Here is a 21844-nt window from a genome sequence, read left to right as displayed (position 1 = left end):
AGAGATTCTGTTACACCCCTTCCACACTGCAAACAGGTGGCAACTTTGCCACACTGCAGAGGTCCAAGTACTCTACTTTCTAGGTGTTTTGGCCAAAAAGAGGATTGGTGTTTGCTGCCCCCTTTCCGGTCTCTTCTGACCACTGGACTCACTGGCCCCTGCACGAACTCCCAGGCTCGCTTCCTACAGGAGTTCTTATTCCTCTCTATGGTGCGGGAAGGGGGTCAGTTAGCTAATAACCACAACAAACATCTACATGTTGTAGAAAATGTCTCCAGGAACAGCACAAGTAGTGATGAGTAGTTGTTACGACTGACCGGCTGAAGGAAAGCCCACACGTACACATTTACAAATCAAAGAAAGATGTGAACCAGATGCTGCATTTTACAGCGTAGAAAATGCACTTCCCTCTGGAGGGGGAAAAATGTGTCCACCCATTATCTTGCATTCAATTTGCTTTCAATTCACACATGTACCCAGGGAGGCATAAAAAACCGAACTGGCATAAAGGCAGAGGAAATCCATATTCTCGCATGATGTCAGTCCCCTCGTGAACAACATGAAGTCTCCTACCTAGAAGTCCACGGTAAAATCCCATTCAATGCACGTAAAGACAGTACGTCTTTTCTTTTCTGAAGAATGTGTCAAGAAATGGGATGTGGTCTTATTTATATACCACCTGCCCGTCTCAAATGCCAGTAGAGTGAAAAGATCGTCTCTAGGCCTACGATCTGATTGTCCCCTGTCATATTTTTCTGGACTTGATTTCCCACGTGGAAGTCTCATGAGGAAGGAGGAAGTACCATTAGCTCCCTGGCAGGCCACCCAGCTCAGTATTCAGTGTTTGCCTGCTACCAAAACCTTTGTGAAGTGAGCATGACAGTTTACCTCTATGGCACCAGAAAGGGGAGGAATACAACCCAGTCATCCCTGATTGTCTCTGAAAAATACCATGGGTTTAGTTATTTAAAGTCTTGCACGTTAATTAAGCTGTGAGAAAGTAGGGAGTTAAGAATCTAAGGAAAATGTGGTCTTATATTTTAATTTAACTCTGGAAGAAGAGAAAAGAGACTTTTCTTCCTGCAATTTCCTTTTTCTTTCTGTTCATGATAAACTGGAACCTATGGGCAAGACAAGAATCACTCATGGTGCTGAGAAACTCACGCGCCGAAGGAACAATGCCCACAGCTGGGGTTCCCTGCCTCCAGATGTGCTAACAAGCATTTGATCATTTGCCTTAATGATGTACAAACCTCTTCGTGGAGACCCTCGAACACTCCCCCGTAGGCTGTTTGCATCTAAGGCTGCATCTGCGGAGTCACTTTGTCAACCTTGTCTTGTGTCTCTTCCCCTTGCAGGGCAACAGGCTTTGGCTTCTTGAACGCACTGTGCAAAGCAGCGGCCGTCCTTGGAAACTTAATATTCGGCTCCCTGGTCAGCTTCACCAAATCAATCCCCATCCTGCTGGCCTCCACTGTGCTCGTGTGTGGAGGACTGGTGGGGTTGCGCCTGCCTGACACACGAACCCAGGTCCTGATGTAATGGGAAAAAAGCCATCCATCCTGCGTTTCTTTCTCCTGCCCTGTGTCAACACTCCTGACTCAAGGCTTCAGATTTTTCAGACACCAAAATGTGGTGAAATATCAGAACACTAACCCTTGCCATCACTAAAATTTATTTGCATACCCTCCTGCCCCTTGTATGTGATTTTGCAGTTTTGTTCATGCATTGCTGTCTTTCCTAACTGGGATGCTACCAGTGGAAGCATTTTTTAAGTGCCCTCGTCAGCCAGGCCTCCCTGAGATTCTGATCACTGAAGGGTGAGAAGCCTTCGCTGCCCTAAGAAATAGAGCCTCCTTCTAATTTAACATCCACAGGAAATAGAAGTTGGCATATTGTTGCATTTGTGCTGAGGAGAGGGATTCTTTTTTTTTTTTTTTTCAATCAGAGTGATATTTCCTGTTTACTTAGCAAAGGACACCCAGCAATTCTTGCTGTTCTAGCAAGGCCTTTCAAAGAAAACCATGTGGCCCCAAACGGAGCTGGGTGGGGCTCTTTCAGGCATGACAGTGAAGGTGACTCTGCTGACAAGAGAAATAAAGGCCATGCCGTTAGCAGCAAAGATCTCAGTGAACTAACTACACAAGCAGGATTTCTGCCCAGTTGAAGTCCTGAAAAATATACGGAGAAGGAACCGCAGTACTGTGGGTGATTATGGTCCAGAACGTTAGAAAATCAGAGGTCAGAGACAGATCTTCTGCCTCTGTTTACCCCCATCTCCTCCTTGCCCTCGCCCCAGCTGCCCTGTATTTTGCCAGATAGCGTATGCAAAGAGAGAAAGCCACTTTCTACAAAACTGGATCTGCCTGCCCAATTCTGCCATTTATTCACACTGTCTCCACTGTAGAGATTCACCCCTAGAGCCATTTGGAAATGCAAAATGATGTACCGCTTTTCTGAAGGACAGTGCCCACCCCCCACCCCACTACCGCCTCCCAGTTGACAGTGGGCTTTCTAGCTGGCAGCACGGACAGAAGTGGGTCTTCTTCCTCGAGCTTCTGCTGGCCAGTGTGTTCCCAGCCGCCGCTCTGTGCGGAGTCCCAGCCTGCTTAGTCCACGGGGCCCCCTCTTGCAGACATGGGCAGTATCTCCTGGTGGTCTGGGGCTGCTCCTTTCACCGCTGGAATCTGCCTGGGCCTGGAAGACAGAGGTCCGCAGGACATTCCCACGGGCTCTCAGCTATGTGACCTTCTCACCCCTCGGGGCTGCCCCTCCTCCAAGCTTGTCCTTTTTACCCATCTCCTTTGAAATCCGAAGCCTCCTGGTAGACTCACAGCAGAGACCAGCAGCCAGGAATAAATCCCATATTAAAACAATATTCTTTTCTTTTTTTTCTTTTTTTTAACTCCGTCTTGTTAAAGGGTTATCCTTGTTACCTTTTATGGCATTTCTAGCAGGCCACAGCCCCAGGACTCCCCATGCCGGGAAGGGAGAGCCTTTGTTTCCAATAGCCATTACATTCAAAGACGGTCCTAACCCTGAAGGCTGTCTACCTAATCATTCCCCTTCCTAATCGTTCTCCTGGAGCTCCAGATAGCAGAGTTCAGACTCTTGAAAAGCTTCTTTCATTAATGTAGCCATTAATCGACCATACCTCGGAGTAATTCAGGTCTGTAAAAAAGGGCAGTGTGGTGTTGGAGTCTGGCAGGAAGAGGTTGGTTCCCTGGGGAGACCAGCTCAGGGCCCCAAACACCAGGAAAACTCAAACCCCAAATGGCAAAGGTAGCAGGAAGAGGGAAAATCAATAAAGACTGGATGAGATCTCTTCAACTGATACTAGCAAAGGAGGGAAAGAAACACAACTGACTCTCACTTCTGCCTCTGTAATATGATTGTAGAACAAAGATTGCATTCAGTCAACCCAGGAAGGTACCCTGTATATTTTTCTTCCATATGTATTCATTTCCCATTGATTTATCTTCTTAAAAGGAGCCATTGTGGAGGCCTGAGTAGGGCTTTTTTAGTTGAATACGGCATGTTTAGTAACAACTGCCAAAGTAAGATGTGTATCTTCATCAACCCATTCCAAAGAGAGAAATGTGCATGGATGTCACTATCTCTAGTCTTCCATGATAGTGAACTTTGCTTACTGGACTATCTTCACTTCCAGAAATGTCTTCAATGTCTGTTGTATCCCTAAATGTGTAAAATATCTCCCAAGCTATAGAGCACGGCAGGTGTAGAGTTTTATATGATAGCTGGTTGGGTCTGAATGAGGTAAACTAGCAGAACCCCCATTTCATGAGACCTGACACCACGCATCCCTTTCAGAAGGGCCCTTCTTGGCCTTCCCGTCACCTGATCCAAGCCTCCCAGGTGGCCCAAGAGGGATCTATTCTAATCTCCTGGACAGTCTGTGGTCACAAACCTTCTTGGTCACCACCTTTCCCACCTTTCAGAGAAAATGCAAGTTTTCTCTGCCTCCCTTGCATTGTTCCCATCACCTTGATTTTCTCTGAGAGAGCTCAAGTTGTTCACGAAGTATGTGGCATGGCCTGTCTGGCTTGTTCTAGGGTTAGCTGGATTAAGATAGAGCCACATGATTAAACAGAAGCTCAGCCCTATCAATATAGCAGGCTGCTGGCACCGGGACCTGCAACCAGCGTCTTATTTCATCCACAGAAGGAAGACGAGAGTATGTGCCAAAAGGAAAGCCTAAGGAACAGTTCCACTTTCTCCTATATTTCTGACTCCTTTTCTATCTAAAATGTTCTCACTGGAATCAATCTAGAATGCTAAACCCATCAGCCAGGGATCACCTTACACCCAGAGGACTGACCCAGGGAGAGAAGACAAATGGGTCCTGGCTGCTTCTCAATGCTGGATTCATCTTCACAAGCACCAAATAGGTTTAGTTCAGAAACAGAAAAATTAGCAAATGGGCAAGCTGTTTGGGAAGCCCCTAGGAATAGGCCAGAGAATATAGTTCCCATATTGTCTGTGCGGCCAGCTTCCTAGGACTCTCAGCATTATTTCCACTCAGTGCTGGTTTGACAGTTATCATTGCCTGGTCAGGAAAGAGACCCACCGGCAGATGGACACGGTTAGAAGATGCGGTGATCAAAATGCTAGCCCAGAGTCTGTCTCCTATAGCTCTCCTGACTGCGTATTCCCTTTTATTCTTGAAACAGGAAGGCCTAGGCCTGCAGAAACTGAGTTTTTAATTGGTATCACCTAAGTTAGTAGAGGCACCTTCATTTACAAATCTCACCAAATCAGACTTCAGATGTGCAACCAAAACCTGCTTTGTTGCTTTTCTGAATGTCTTTAGATATCATGGGAGAAGTGGGGAAAGAAATGTAGTGACAGAGGGAGAGTCCAAGGTGTCGCTGAGAAGGTTCTAGTGAAAGGAGTATGAGACAGTAAGAGAGGGATTAAGAGGGAGTAAGAGAAAGTTGAGACTTTCTAAACCCTGGGATCATTTCAGAGCCATTTCATGGGAGTACCTATTGATTCCTCCTGCCAACCAAAATAGAGTATGATAGTCTCCAATGTTTCTATTTAATATCACAATGGCCTTTATCTATTTCTTTACCTCTTCATGCACTAAAGGCTCTGAAGCTGGAAATGTCTTACTTTGGCTTTTACCTGGTATCATAGAAAGACAAGTGGTCAGTTGTTAAGGTGCATATTGGCTGTGTGTTTTGTTTTCCTTTAACCCCATGTGATGCTGAACCTAGTCCAGTGATCAAACCTACAGAAACACCAGTTATGTGGCAACAACGAAAAGAAACCTACCCCACAGGGCACTCTGAAATGAGCTACACATTTCTTACAGTGTTTGTTTTCTGCCAAACACAGTACGTTTTGAGGAAACTTTCCTCACGATCTGTGTAGTGTAGACAAAAGAAAACTGTCAGTATCTCCTAGACATACGTGTTTCTTTATTGTTGCAGATACGGAGTGCCAGTTCTCCATGTAATGTTCTTTTGCTCCAAATATTGACCATTCCCCTTATCGACAGTGTCTCACCAACCAGACACAGCCATTGCCAGGGTCTCTTTCTCCACCAATACCTACATCCATCTTAGTAATCCTAGGCTTCTGAGTTGCAAGGATCTGGTTCATAGGTCTGTTTAGGGCCTTGATTAGGGCCAGCAAGGGTGGGTGGGGCAAAGAGCTGGGCAGAGCATTCACTGGTCTCTTGTCATCTCATGTGATTATTCAATATGTGTTTATGGAGCACTTCCCATGTCCTAGGTGGACTTATTGTGCTTCACGTGGACAGTTAACCCTTTTCTGGACTTAAATGAAGGCAGAGGAAATGGGAGTGAAAGAGAAAACGTCTGTAATGGGATCTCATATTGATCCCCATAACACGTTGAAGTGCTCTCCCCATAAACACAGCGTGTTGTTTTTCCAGATTTAAAAGGGGTAGCCTATGGTGGGCAGTAGAAGAACGACTCAGAAATTGGGAATATCACTGACAGGAGGAGAAAGCCCCTCATTTTCTTGGGCTCTGTCAGAGGAACTACCAAGTAATACTTGGGAAATGAGAGAAATGGAGGCACACATGGTCTTTCTCTAAACGTCTCCACACAAAATCACACTAAAGCATTCCCGAAGGAAAAGAATCTGCAGCAAAGATAGCCCCGTCTTCATAGAGATGTTGGTTTTTCTTCGGAGGAATTCTTTTTATGGTTTGAAAGGAGAGGTGGGGGCTGGGAGGTCTGCTCCAGAGCAGACAGTGCTGGAGTCTTCTCTCCAGAGTGGAGTCAGCACATCCCTCAGCTGTGGCCACACCCCCTTCCCGAGGTGTTTCCTTTCTGATTTTGAAGACTTGTAACTGTGTCAGCTGCCTTTGCAGATATGCCAGAGCAGCTCCCCCACCCCTCCAACCCTTGGCAGATAAACCACCCAGAGAACAGGTTCTGACAGTTAGGGACAGGAGAGTTTTAGATTTCAGTTTGAGTTAAACCAGTGCATAGTTGTTGCAGAGTGTCTTGAAACTGCAAGGACTTTGGGGTTCTGGACCCCGAGGGGAGGCAGAGTGGGGAGTAGTTTTTGGTGACCGGCCCCCTCCCCTCTGGGAGCCCTTATTTCCTTTTTCACCCCCTAACCCTCTCCTCCTCCCTTCTTCCAGGAGTACATACTCACTTCCTTTCTTCCCCATCTATTCTTCTTCCCCTCGCCTCCCGTTGTCACCTCTCGACTCCAGCAGTGTACAAAGGCAAGGCCAAGCTTTACTGGTGCACTTGGGGCTAAAGATTGTGCCCATCCATGCCTCTGGTGGTGGCCCATTGGATGAAGAAGGTGTTGAATGGAGGGGGTCCAAGGGGTATAAGCTCTAGACTGTTGGTTTTGACACAGCTCCCTGTAGTGGGATAGATTGCCAGCTGCTGCTCAGGTCCTGCGCAGGATTAGCTGGGTACCACTAGCATGGAGTGTGAGAGAGGCTCGTCTCTGGGGCAGAAGTCTGAGAGCTTGGCATCTGACTCCTGAAAGACGAGGCAGCCTGCAGCGAGGTTCTCGGAATTCATTGACCTGTGGGAGGGAGACGCACCCCTCTGTGCCTGCACTGGGTCTGCTTGGTGCTGAAGGCTGGGTGCTTTCTCTTCAGAATTACATGCTGACATTGCAGAGGCTGTCCCCACCCTGCTTACGCCACCATGTCCATGCTCCCCTTCCAGCAAAGAGTGCCCAAAACTAGAGGAAGGAGAAAGCAGCCCTCAGCCCTCTCTTCAGAGGGAGTTGAACACCAGGCTAGCAACCTACCCTGGAAGCAGGGGTGCGGAGTGGCTGGCGGAGCCTGCTCACAGGGACCAAAGTCCTCCAAAGCCCGTGATGTGTCGGGGCAGGCTCAAACCAGTTCCGCAGAGCCAATCCTTTCAGGAATTTTCGGAGCGGGGTGAGAAACACAGCCATTACTGAAAATTATGTAAACTTACACTTAGATCATAAATATGCAAAACTCATCACTTTCTAATGAGTTTGCTACACTTAGTATTGTCCATGCCCTTGAGGTCATATATGCCCGTTGGATCTGTAGAGTAGAAATACCGTATGTGGGCGTGCTACTGCACACTCTCCCCAACTCCAGGTTCAGTAACATCATGTTTGTGGCTTGAAATTGGCCAGGGTAGGAGTGTTTACACCATGGAAATCTACCCCCAAGGCTACAGATCACTCTGTTAATCATTCGCCTACCTACCGTTCTACCTAAAGCCCTGAATTGTGTAGCCTCCCGCTGCCTTGACCCAGGCCACCCCAAATTGGAGCCTGTCGATTTGTGGGGCAGCATTGCCCCCACATCCGAGGGAAGGAAAGACTTGGCAAGCTCAACCTCATGTCAATTCACGAAGGGTTTCTTTCTGCATTTGCCTTGACTCCGAATAGGACCCACAGTGCCCAGAATCCACTGCTTCCTATGAGGATTGCTCCTTCGGGGAGAATGTATAGTCAATTGGCTGTTTTATGCTGTGCAAACAAAACTGAACTCATTTGAAGTTGCACATTGTCTCCCCTTTCACGCCCAAGTAGATGTCCAAGAAGGAAACTCCTTGCTTGCCTTTGACATTCACCAGGCCTGCCTAGGTAGAACTGGATAGATTTGCTTAATCTCACTTCCACCACTATTATTATACATTTATTGGGCCGAATCTATGTCCTAAATCAAACAGAAGAAAAACAAAATGTTCTTTCTTGATATGTGCTTTTATAACATCTAAACTGTGGTTATGTATCCTCACCCTGACCCAGGAACATATTGAATAGATCTTGAATCCTTCACTAGTGTCTAGATACTGTAAATAAAGTCCTGCAAGAGTCTTTTTCTTTCAGGTAAACCTTCGTTTTGGACACATGCAAAACCCACGATCCACTGTCCTTTGTAGGGAGATCTTGGCAGTGGTCCTGTCCTTGGTTTTGGCGTTTGGGTGTTTTGTTCTCTCTTGTTTCTTTCCTGTTTTCACTGCTCTGTAAGACTTCCTGCTATGGAGTTCCAGTTACCCCAACTCTACTGTATATATGTGCTGCATGTGTGAACCCCAATAAATTCTGTTTCAGGTTTCTGGAGTTGGTATCTTCAGTACAGCTGGTCCTGTTGCGAACTCATCTCTCTGGTATGCTCCTCTGTGTCTGATTCCCGATTGCCAAAATGTTTGACCAAGTATGTTTTAACAAATGTCCCGAGACATCCATGCGTATCCTTGTGAAAGGGCATGCTCTGTGTGGGGTGACTCGTGTACAGCATAAATCTATCAGATGTGGAAGTGTGTATACATTTCTATGCCAGATACGTCACATTCATGTAACAGCTGCAAAGATATTTAATGTACATTGGATTATTAATAAAAGAGCATTTTTTGCTCCATTATATTCAAATAAGGATTGCTGTGTGACTGACTTCCCTTCCAAGTATGAATTAACCCTTTAAAAATAAATACTTTCTGGGGCACCTGGGTAGCTCAGTCGGTTAAGCATCCGACTTCTGCTCAGGTCATGATCTCACAGTTTGTGAATTCAAGCCTGGCATTGGGCTCTGTGCTGACAGCTCAGAGCCTGGAGCCTGCTTCAGATTCTGTGTCTCGCTCTCTCTCTGCCCCTCCTCCACTTATGCTCTGTTTCTCTCTCTCAAAAATAAATAATATTTTAAATAAGTACTTTCTTTTATATGCATAGGCATAAAGAAAACCTGTTTCCTTGATTCAGGCTTATTTGAATGGTTTCTGTGGGCTGGTATCATGGGTGTTAAGGTATCATTGATTTTACAGGAACACTTTCCATTTGTGAGGACCATCAGGAAGAAAATGTTTGTGGGGGAATTTGTGGCAAGGCACATGCCTGTGTTCTCTTGCCCTAGAACAGGAGTCACAACTGAGCATACTAACTCAGTTGTCTGTTGGTGGCTGCTTGGAACATTAGTTTGGGAAGAATGATGAAAAAAGGTGCTTGGACCAAAGGGTGCATTGCCCTCCAATGGGCATTGGACACAGAAACACGGACTGCCTGCCATGTTTACACTTAAAATAAGTACAAACTTTGGGTTTGCTAATCCCAAAAGAATACTTTTGACTGCATGTAACAGAAGACCCAGCTTCAAATATCCGTAGTAATAAAGGGAATTGTTATTTCACGTAACAGAGGAGGCAGGACAATTCCAAGGTTGGTTATGACATAGCTGGGGGACATCACTGAAGACCCAGGTTCCTTCCACCTTTTACATCGGCCATTCTCAGCATACTTGTTTTCATCCCCTCGTGGGCATGAGGGAGCCCCAGCAATGCTAAGCATCAGATCCTCACACAAAAACCTAAGGACCAAAAGAGGGACTCTGCCCTTTTTTTTTTTTTTTTTTAGGGACTCTGCCTTTTTTAGGACCCCTTTTAAGATCCTGGAGAACATTCTCACAATGCTCCAGCAGACTTCCTTCTATGTCTCGTTGACTGGACATGCACCATTTGCCTATTCCTAAACCAATCACTTGCGAGGGGAATATGAGTCCCACAACTGGCTTAGTCTAGTCAACATTCCCCTCCCCCCGGAGAGCTCAGAAGGAGTCTCTCTCCCCTAAAACACATGGCTTCTGACTGCCTGAACAAAACTGAGGTTTGGTGATCAAGAAAGAAGGAAGGTAGCCATTGGGTAGGCAAGCAACAGTGGGCCATGGGTTCTAGAATCATGCTAGCTCACACTGTAGCCATATGCAGCTATTTATAGTTACACTTAAAATAAGTACAACGAAATTAAGAGTTCAGTTCCTCAGTCATACCTAACCGCATTCCAAGATGCTCAGTTACCACCGGCCAGTGGCTACCATATTGGACAGCACAGATACAGAATATTTTATCATCACCAAAAGTTCTGTTGGATAGTGCTACCCTGGAGGTTATGTGCTCACTTCCCCCTGCATGCTGTTCCTTCTCCCGGGCCTGCTCACACTTCTTTTAGGTTTTCTCCCCCAAGACTAGATGCTCTCTTTTTTGCTGTAGCAACCTTGTTCTCCCTTTTCCTTCTCCCCAGCAGACTGGAAATAACCCAGCCCATTGCTCCATATTGGTCTTCGCCTTTCTCCAGCCCCCAGCCCACCAGATTTAGCACCAATGAGTATTTAAGAAAAGTTATCATTTTCCTCCTTTTCCTTTCTTTCCTGTTTCACAATAATACTCTGACATAAGGAGGAAAAGAGGACTCCACAAGCTAAAATCCCCTAATAGTATCAGGGATTATGGCAAGCATGGGAACTCACAAAGAGACTCTGAAGGTATAGATGAGCCTGGCCAAGGATCACTGTGAGATCTGAGGGAAGCATCCTCAAGCCCGGTCTGGACCAGTGGCTGCAAAATCCCAAATGCGAAATTCCTAGAAATCGGTATGCTAAAACGAAGCAACACTAGTCTCGAGGGAATCTCTTTTCCTGCATACTGATGTCTGATACAGTGGAGTTACTGTTATTATCTATATGAATTTGGGCTGCCATAACAAAGTGCCACAGGCTGGCACAGGCTTGCACCACAGAAATTTATTTTCTCACAATTCTGGAGGCTAGATGTCCAATATCAAGATGTAAAAAGGGGTGGTTTCTTCTGAGGCGTTCCTCCTTGGTTTCAGATGGCCATCTTCTCTCTGTGTTGTCACGTGGTCTTCTCTTGGTAAGTGCCTATGTCTTGATCTCCTCTTCAAATAAGGGCACTTTAGGACCCACCCTAATATCGTTTTAGGCTGATTACCTCTCTAAAGACCCTATCTCCAAATGCAGTCACATTCTGAGGCACTGGGGGGGTTCAGACTTCAACATATGAATTTCAGGGGCACACAGTTCAGCCCAGAACATTATCCCCAGTGCTACTTAGTTTATTGTGTATGTATATTGTGTATAGAATTGTATGGGGTGTGTGTTGTGTGCCGAATGTGATTGAATTTGCCTGTGGTCACACAGGAACAGAGCAAGGGCTTTGTGTATGTGTTCACTCTTGTGTGTACTGTTTATTCAGAGGGGGACATAAAGAGAGAGATTGGGGAAGAATCCATGGGCCCAGCACTCCTAAACTAGAAACAAATTACTCTAGGGAACACCTCAGGGCAGGCTAGCCAGCCTCTGAGGCCTGTGTCACACGGTTCTTAGACTAGTGACTCTGCCTTCTGAGGCTCTCTGCTTACTAAAACTCCAAATGCGACCTGCTCTGTCTGTACCATAATTTTCTCTATTCCTGGGCGTGATGGCTGCGGCATTCCCCACTCCACCACAGCCTCTGAACAAAGCAGCCCCTCTGTGGGCCTGTCCTGGTGAAGCGTTCCCCGTGACTGTGACCAGCTTGGTGCCCTGGTTGGCTGCTAGGGCAGCCGGGGGCGGGGCACTCCCGGAGCTTGAGTAAACAGTGTCAGCCTGGAACTGCCACAGTCCCTTTGTTCAGTGGGGAGAACAGATGCTCCGTCCTCTCCTGTAATTTGCAATCCAGACACCAGGTGGAGAAGTGAAAACCACAAAGAAGAAAAGTCTTGAAGGAAGGCAGGCTCCAGCCCTGCAGCTGCTGGAACCGCCTTGGGCCAGAATGAATGATGATGTGGTCTGGCAGCACAGAGGACACGGTAAGGCCCGGCCCTGAGTCCCAGTGCACCAGCGGCCACCCGCCTTCAGTCATATTTCTGCGTCCACTGCTGAAAAGCCCACAGGGCGGCTGAACAGACCATACCTACAGCAGCTCCACCCCCCTCACACCTGCTCACCCCTGTATGCTTGCTCCAGAAAAAAGCCCTGTAGACTGAGATGTCCAAGGAAGTCTCACCAGCAAATTCCATTTTGGCTGGGGCTGTAGGGAAAGCTACTGCACATTGCAAAAGCTAAGCAATTTGTAAGTTTCCCCTAAGCCTCTTCTGGTCTCGGAAAAGAATGGACATGTACCACTGCAGGCTGGGGACTTTGCTGTGCTATTGACCTTAGGCTAGAGGATGCCTGTGGCCTCTCATCTCCATTAGAGGACCCCTATAGCACTTTCTGAAATGGAGGAAGCTGGGGCTTTTCCAGACCTCAAATTCGCATTTCTCGGTCCACACAGGGGACTGATGAAACTTCCAATGGAAGGTTCCACCATCGCTAAAAGCATGAGTTTGAGTAGGGTCAGTTCCAAGTTTGGTGGGAGGGGGTGGAGTGGGGGGTTCCTCCTTAAGAAAATTATAACCAGAAAGTTAGCTACCAAAGTAACTATTTAGAATGAGAAAAGAATTTCCCACAATTTACAAAGCTTTAAAAGTTGACAAATATCAGAGACCGTAGCAAAATCCCAGAAAAGTAATATAGTGTCTTCATTAATTAACTGCCTGACACATCTCTGTAATTCTTTTTCTGTATTGTTTGCATATTCTCTGATTGCCTCTTCCTCTGGTAACAGTTTTGTGATATCACTGTCTAGACAGAGAATAGAAAGATAAAAATTAGTTTTGATTACTAACAGTTTTTACTTTTGAAAGTGTCGTGTTTCTTCTCCATTTCCCACATACTTCCTGTGCTGAAGACAGAGACGGCTTCACATTGGCAATCCAATCTCTGGTTCTGTATGTTCAAGTCACAAAGCCAGGCAAGTAGGCACAGGGGGCGGCAGGAATATTTCCAGAAGCCATTCCTTCAGTGAGACAGCTAGCAATAACTTAACAATCACAGAAGTGATCGTGAGCCACATCAATGTATCTCACCAAACCCAAACTAAATATCTACGCACCCCAAATGCCCAGCTCCACCCGGGGCAAGTGTGAGGGAGAGAAGACAGAGTAGAAAGATATGGTAGTTTTAACTGACTAAGGAAACAATCTATGAATTTTGCAATTATTTCTTTAGTTTTGCAAATATTTGAAGCACATACGACCATTTGAATACTGTTAGGAAGCTCTTGTTAGGACCCAGTGCTTCGAAGGGGCCCATGCAATGGGGGCCTTGAGGTTTATATTTCATTAGCTTCGTGGTAAACACTCTTGTGAGTTTCAGAGTCACACAGATGTGGGTTTGAATCCTGACTCTGCCACTTAGCAGCTATGAAGGCACGGAGGAAGCTACAATTAGTCTTCCTGTGTGTTCATTTCTGCAACTATACATTAGAAGTGATGTTTGTGTTTCCCTGGGATTTTTAAGTATTAGGAAAATGTATATAAAAAGTTTAGCAAAGCACTTGGTGCAGGTCCTCAGTAAAGAGTAGCCAATATGATCAGCATGATGGGCTCAAATCTGCTCCTGGAGGCAGGTCTGCACTTCCCTCCGCTATGGGGACATTGAGGTGCAGTGATGATGGGAGCCAGATCCTCTTGGTTTGCTCACACAGGGTGGAGCCCTGACGTTGTCTGGTTCTCACAAGGCTCCATACAGGATCAGGTAACTTCTGGCTTCTACTGTAACAGGCAGGCCTGGCAACAACTCCCAGTGACTCACCTACAACCCCCAACCCAGCTGAGAGCCCTTCTCCCACAAAGGCAGTGCACACAGCCCCCTGCCTGAGAGACTGGATGCTCAGCTCCACAGGAGGGCCTCCGGCAGCCAGGGAGAAAAGGCAGGAGAAGTGCTGGCACAAATACCAGGATACCAGGACCCTCCTGACTCCAGCGGTCCACGGGTACACGGTGTAGACCTGGCATTGCCCATCCACAGCTACCTCTTCCCGTGGGGCCCAGGGCTTTGCCATCCATCCTGCTCCAGACACAGAACGTTGTCTACGTCTTTCCCACGTACAGGAGCCTTGCTTCCTCAGGACTAAGAAAAAGACCAAAGAGCAACCGTTCCAGCCGGCCAACCTAACACAACAGCGAAGGAAGTGAATAATTTACAGGGAGGAACGAGGGCCGTGTTAAGTGATCCCTGCACACAGGAAGGCACAATGATGACACATGTATGGAGCCTGACGTTGTGCAGGCCCCACAGGGGACCATTTGGAGGCAGTAAAGTGGTGCAGCACCAGCAGGAATTGGGAGCTTAGTCTCTAGACTCAGTCAAATCTAAATTCAAACCTTCACTTCTCCACTACTAAGCTGTGTGGTCCGGGGCAAGTTGATTACCCTCCCTGAGCCTCAATTTCCCATCTGTAATAGAGGGATACTTATATCCCTGTTTGAAAGGACAGAATGATATAATGCAGGTGCTTAGCACCCTGTCTTAATGATGCCTTTTGATGACAGCAGTTCCTAATTTTAATCTACTCTAATTTGTCAACCTTTCTGTACAGATCAATACAAAAAATAGATAATAAAAAAAAGGAGCAGAGGCTTAAATGGAAACTTCACAGAAGATATCCAGAAGAGCATGCCATTAGACACGTGAAAAGAAGGAGCACCTGGCTGACTCAGTGGCTAGAGCATATGACTCTTGATCTGGGGGTTATGAGTTCAAGCTCCAGGTAGGGCATAGAGCTCACTTCAAAAAGATGACAAGAATTTCATGAGTCTTCATGGAAATACAAATAAAACCACGTTATGACACCACTACGCACCCTGTGTCCCAGAATATCTGAAATTTAAAGACTGTTATGACCAAGTGTTGACAAGGACTTGTCATCGAGGAACTCCCACTTGCCAGTGGGAAGGTAGATTGAGGTGACCATTTGGAAATGGTACATAGTTCTTCTCCTTGGTATATGCTCAACAGTAAGATTTAGATATATGTGTCAAGGACATGCACAGTAATGTTTGTAGCAGCCAATGCCAAATATGGAACAGGCTAGGGAAATACTACCATTGTGTCCCCAGTGCCTTGGGCCATGCCTTACATATAGTATCACACAGTTAATATCCGTTAAATGAACAAATGAACAATCTACGGATACAATCCAACCCCTCAGCCTGCATACAAGGCTCTCTAGGATCTCGTCCCTGCCTCCCTCACGAGCCACCTTTCCCACTACGCCCAAGTGTATACATCACGCGGGCACATAGGTGCTGGTAGAACTGCCAAGTCTTGCTCACGCTGCCCCTCAGCCTAGAAGGGCCTTCCACTTGCTTGCCTTCTTAGGTCACGTTTCCCCAGAAACAGACTCTGTGAAGGAAGCATATATGGTGAGTGATTTGGGGAGTAACACCCATAAAGGAATGTAGAAAGCAGCGCTGTGCAGAGATCTCAGCTGATTCCACGTGGCCCTGTTTAGGGGCTGGCTTTCAGAGTGGTCTAGGGGCGCCTGGGTGGCTCAGTTGGTTAATCATCTGACTCTTGATTTCGGCTCAGGTCACAATCTCCTGGTTTGTCAGTTTGAGCCCCCGCATCGGGCTTTTTGCTGACAGCACAGAGCCTGTTTGGGATTCCGTGTCTCCCTCTCTCTGCCCCTCCCCCACTTGCTTTCTATCGCTCTCTTAAAATAAATAAAAATAAAACTTAAAAAAAAAAGCGGTGTCTCAAATTCAGGCAAGAGGTGGGGCCTTTGTAACCCCACCAACGAGTTGTGGCACGAGGCCATCTGAAGAAGGGGATAACCTTGGATGAAGTGGCTCCCTTTGAGGAGGGAGAGGCCAGGGGAGGGATTCAGCTGTGACTCATCGGCAGACAACATTCAGAACAGCTGGGGAGCAAGTGCTTTGGTCCTAAAGCGGAGCGAGAGTGGCTGTGGTCACAGCGTGCTCTGCACATCCTCATTTCTCACAGGTAAGAAATGATCCAACCATAGCCTTGCCTGCCCCAGGAAGCCTGCCCTGACTTCCTCTACCTGCCCTCAGCAGCTAAGCTTCCATAATCTGCAGGGGTACTTGATGCCTAGTTCACCCAGAGGGGGCCATCCATGTGTAATTTGATTCTTTATAATAAAAGCAAATCTACAGGTGTCTCTCTTTCTAAATATAGATAGTATAGCCTATATGGTTAAGAGCGTGGATGCTGGAGCCAGGTTTTCTGAATCCATTTCCTGGCTCTGTCGCTTCTAGCTGGATGACTCAGGCAAGTTGCTCAACGCTCTGTGCCCAGCGTTTCATCAGTAAGAACAGAAAAACACTAGAAAGAAAAAAGAGAAAAGAAAAAAAGAAAGAAAGAAAAAAGTAAGTACCTCTTAGGATTGTTGAGTTGTTGAGTCAAGACTGCAATGCTCAAAACAGGGCCAGACACAGAGCAAGCTTTCAATAAATGTGAGCAGTTATTACCAAAGGTATGCATCGTTTCGGGCATTCAGTTTAAGTTGTCAGGAAACGAGTAAAGCCAAGTCCTTGCAGGTCTTAGCTCTCAACAAGAACTCAGAGACAGATTTCTAGCCCTCATTTCAGCCACTACATTTTTTTCATTGCCACACACTGTGAAGCAGTGTACCAGACATTCCAGAGCAATAACTCCAGGAGTCACTTGAAGACTTTCTTTCACACGGAGGAGTAAGACAGCATATCCACACCCAGGCAGCGGAAATCAGCTTCATGTTGATAAATGGCACTGCCACCGCCATTGCTCTGAGCTGTTCGTTTAAAATGATGCAAGAATCAAACAACCACAAATCTGCATGTCCTGGGTGACTCCTTCCCCCGTTCCACCCTCCACGCATGCCGTTCTTCTCTAAGGGCCCTACAGCTGCTAGAGAAAAAGATGCAGAGATTTCCTGCTGGCGTACTGTTGCTTACCTGACTGCTAGCCTTCAGTCTCCAGAAGCAAAAAGAAGGAAAGGGAGAAGGAAGCCTGGGGATATGGAAACACAGGGGATTTTCCAAGCAGGGGAAGTGAAACAGGTGCCCCCTCCTTCTCCAGGGCAACCCTTTTCCTGAGGCCCAAGGCAATGTCATAGTCTTGTTGAGACTCTAATGAACCCAGCACCCAAGTTTTGTGGTCGCATTGTCGCAATGTGAAATCTTTCATTCAAGTTGACTCAAGAAATGACATCCAGATGAGCTGCAGAGGTCCAGGGACCCTGAATTGCTGATCGTTGCAAGTTTATTAATCTGGTCAAAAAAATAAATAAATGCCAAGGAACTACTACACACCAGAAATCATTGCAGGCACCAATAACAAATAAGACAGATGTGGTCCTCTCTGTTTTCAAGAAGCCTACATTGCAATGGGGGAAGACAGGGGAGCCTGGGTGGCTCAGTGGGTTAAGCATCCAACTTCGCCTGAGGTCACAATCTCACAGTTCGTGAGTTCGAGCCCCGCATCGGGCTCTGCGCTGACAGCTCAGAGCCTGGAGCCTGCTTTAGATTCTGTGTCTCCCTCGATCTTGCCCCTCCCCTGCTTGTGCTCTGCCTCTCTCTCTCTCTCTCTCTATCAAATATAAATAAACACTAAAAAAAATTACAATGGGGGAAGACACACAATAAGTAAACAAATAAATGGAAATGGTTGCAGAACTAATACACAAAACACAAAGCAGGATGGTATACCCTCCATCACTGGGTAGGAGCTACTTTAGATCGATTGGCCAGGGAAGCCCTCCCTGAAGAGGTGACCGTTGACCTGAAGGACAAGAAAACATCTCAAAGCTCAGTCTGGTCTAGACGGTGTTTTGCTTTGGAATCCTATAAGCCGGGAACCCCCTCTCCCCACAAGGAGACAACTACCAAGTTAGATGCGGGGCTGTAGCAGGAAGGGTGTGAGAGCTGTGGCAGCAAAGAGAACTTGCTGCCCTCCTCCACCCTGCTGTCGTTGAAGCGGCAGCTGGCACTCCTGCTGGCCTCCGGTAGAGCCGTCACTGGTTTTCTGTCCCAGAACCGAATCCGTCTAGAGTGCAGATACCAACACGGTGACGCAAAGCATCTTGCTGTTCCGCAGCTCCCGGTTCTGCAGCAAGCCGGACCATGTGGACTCTGCTTACATACTTCTCATTGTTGCACAGCCAGCTCAGTGCCTGCAGCACAGTCCTGTCCCTTTTAGCAGTGTCGTAGAGGGAACGGTGCCTCACGGGTGGTAAACCTCAGCTTCAACACACACACACACACACACACACACACACACACACAGCTCACACAGCTCACAATACCCAGCCGCAGGAAAAAAAAAAAACACAAAGGTGCTTTATGAACGTAAGCAATCCTGCCCAAAAAGAGATCTCGCCAGACAATAGATTTTTTTTTTTTGGTAATCCTCCAAATTCTCTTTTTGTGTTCAGTAATGTGCAATAATATATTTTCCACAATTTTGATCAGCATAAATACACAGGTTTGTATCTTGTTTTTTCTATTTGGCACTTTTCATATAATACATTTTTCCTCATTAGTATTGCTCCCAAGTGTCATTTTAACAGCTTAATAGAATGTAAGCATGTTGAATTTCGTTGTTTATTTTTGCTTGTTTTTTTTTTTTTTTCATTTTTGAGAACTGAGATTATTTGAGATTTTTGTGTATTATTCAAGACCCGGCTAAGGTAGACTTAGTTTTTCTCCTATTTTTTTTCTTCTCTTTTGCCTTGTCAACAGTTTTATGGCTCTTGTTAAATTTACTAGCAGCTCTCAGGAAAGATGGAGCCAGTTTATGGCACCGGCCAATAGTGGGCATGTGCCTTTTTTCTTAGATCTGTTTCTCAACGGGGCATTATCAGCATAAAGAGATGAAAGTGTTGCAAACAATGTGAAGGAATTCCTTGTTTTATAGGGAAAAAAATCCCAAAGCCTTCCTTTAAACCCACTAGTGGTTATATAGCCTTAATTTAACCTTAACCTTGGTACTCCATAAACAGACCACTTTATGCACCTGCCTCAGGCCTGTCTTCACTTCTCCCTGCTCTGAAATGCTCTTTCCAGAAAATCGCATGGCTGGCTTGCTTACTTTAGTCAGGTCTCTGAAGGAGAGGCCTTTGCCCCTCACCCCACCTAAAATGCCGCTCTGCCCCACTCTGCCTCTCTTCTCTCCTCTTACCTTGCACGGTCCTCGTCATTGCCTGACATAATATGTGCCTTTTTTGTTTTTATAGATGTTATCTGTGTCCCTCCTCTAGAAGGGACATTTCATAAGGACAAAGACTTCGTCTCTTCTGTTTGCTTCGATATCCCCAATGCCTAGAAGATGCCTCATACATAGCATATGTTCCACAACTATCACTGAATGAATGAAGGAGTGAATGGACGAAGTGTCTGATTACATCATCCATCTTGACATTCTGAAGAGTAAGAGCTGGAAAACTGTGCTAGGCTGATTGGTGAATCTAAAAGTTTGCTGGTCATGAGGGGGCACCTGGGTGGCTCAGTCCATTAGGTGTCCAACTTCAACTGAGGTCATGATCTCACGGTCTGTGAGTTTGAGCCTGGCGTTGGACTCTGTGCAGACAGCTCAGAGCCTGGAGCCTGCTTCAGATTCTGTGTCTCCCTCTCTCTCTCTGCCTCTCTTCCCCTTTTTCTCTCAAAAATAAATAAATACTTTAAAATGTTTTTAAATAAATAAATAAATAAATAAATAAAAGTTTGTTGGCCATGAGTTCCTAACTCTAATGAAACTGATGAGTACTCTCACCCCCAACATGTACACTCACAAAATTTGCTATGTGATTTCTATGGGTCCTGCCTGGCTGAAGCTTTTAATGGATCCAGAAATCTCAACTTGAGAACTAGTGCTCCAATGACTACAGTGTAACCCAGAGATCATAGATGGGCAGCCCTACAAACACACCCTGTTTTGGCTGAAATGGGTTCAATGCTAGATGAACTGGCACAAGGTTTTTTTGTTTGTTTGTTTTTGTTTTAAGTTTTGAATTTGGTTGCTCCATAATGGAAAAATCTGAACCTTTCACATAGGAAAACAAATCCATATTTTCTCAGTTCTCTTGAAAACTCAAAAGATTCGGCAGCACTCAACCCACATTCCTAACTGGAGATAAGCAATCATGGCCCCAGGTTACCTCAGTCTCCACTGCTCCCTGTGGCTTCTCTGGTTTAGAAGCTGAGTGTTCGTGACCATTTATTAGGCTCATGACGCTGTTTTCTTAAACCTGAGTTAAGAGGAAAGCAAAACAGACCTCTGCCTCTATTTTTCTTAAGCTGAGTCCACTTCACGTATTTCTGTTACCTGCCTGGCTGCTGCAGGAATTTGACTTGAGACCCCTTATCTAACTCAACCATGAATCCTAAGTGGAGGAAGCTAGGACCCCAAAAGGTTACAAAACTTGCCCAGGATTACATGGGGGCTGACTTGAACTCAGGTTTCCTAAATCAATGCTTTTTCCCGCCACGCTGTCTTCTCAACTGAATAAAGAACCAAGAAACGTTATCATGTCACTAGAAACTATGGATTCCTGCAAATCTACCAGAATTGCCTAAATTTTTCAAGGTCATCTCTGTATACCTGCCAAATGCTAAGACACATCCAAGCAATGCTTGATGTAGTGAAGGAACAAACAAATGAATGAATCAGTTTTAACCTGGGGGCTGGAGAAAAGTTTAACCTGGGGAAAAGTAGGATTCATTTATTTATTTTAGTGTTTATTTATTTTTGAAAGAGAGAGAGAGAGAGAGAGAGAGAGAGGGGGAGGGGCAGCGAAGGGGGGTGGGACACAGAATCTGAAGCAGGCTCCAGGCTCTGGGCTGTCAGCACACAGCCTGATGCCGGCCTCGAAATCATGAACTGTGAGATCATGACCTGAGCCAAAGTTGGACACTCAACCAACTGAGCCACCCAGGTGCCCCGTAAGTAGGGTTCACAACTTTCACAACTTTCACAACTTTCACAACTTTCACAACTACCGAGGGTATAATTTTAATTCTGACGCCTCATTTCTGTTTTCTTTTTCTTTTTTTTTAAAAGAAGATAGAAGTTTATTGAACAATACTACGAGGGAAGGTCAAAGGAGAGCTGTCTGCCATGAGGCACTGGTAAGGGACCAAGTCATAGGATGGAGTGAGAAAGTATAGGGACATATGGAATTTTCCGTTGTTTTATAACTGTGCCTGGGTTGCTAGGGTGAGGGTGATCTGGCTGGTTCCCCCTGGGCCTTCGAATTCTCCCCAAGGAATACCCTCAGCCGGAGGTCCTCAGTTCCCCAAGGAGAACCACTGAGGGAAAACCCTGAGAAATTCCTGGCGAATCCGGGGGAGTCCCTGGCTGACAGAGGTTCCCCCATGAGGGCCACCAAATGTGGGGCGACCGGATCGGGTGGAGGCCAGCGGGACAGGCTGTGAAAGGATTCACCCGAGGCAGAACAAAGGAGGTAGAAGTTTATTGGATGCACTGCAAGGGAGCAGCGGGCAGGACAGCAAAGGAAAAACTGTGTGCCCGCTCATTTTTATTTTCAATAGAATCAGTTCCACTGTATGAAACATACAGCTCGAGCCCACCATGTGAGGTTGGTGCACCGCAAACTGAGTAGGGATTAGCCACCCGTCTTCTGCAGGACACAAATGAGTTTCATTATCTTCATATGCTCATTTGATTTTAAACTCTGCAGGCTCCTTTAAATTCCCCACAGCTTGAGTTTCAAGGCTTCAA

At 46.2% G+C, this 21844-nt stretch overlaps 1 protein-coding gene across 1 annotated transcript in view; it reads left to right on the top strand.

The window, feature by feature from the left end:
* Positions 1 to 8886, top strand: part of SV2C (synaptic vesicle glycoprotein 2C) — a 227821-nt gene extending 218935 nt beyond the window's left edge. The window contains exon 13 of the mRNA XM_019462979.2: positions 1359 to 8886. Within this exon, the coding sequence (XP_019318524.2) occupies positions 1359 to 1542 (184 nt within the window). The 3' untranslated portion in view covers positions 1543 to 8886. The remainder of the gene's footprint in view (positions 1 to 1358) is intronic.
* The last annotated feature ends 12958 nt before the right edge of the window (positions 8887 to 21844 follow it).

Source organism: Panthera pardus, unplaced genomic scaffold (assembly GCF_024362965.1).
Source record: "Panthera pardus isolate Hobbes unplaced genomic scaffold, ASM2436296v1 HiC_scaffold_2, whole genome shotgun sequence".
In the NCBI taxonomy this organism is placed as follows: Eukaryota; Metazoa; Chordata; class Mammalia; order Carnivora; family Felidae; genus Panthera; species Panthera pardus.
This window is presented reverse-complemented; position numbering and strand designations above follow the sequence as displayed.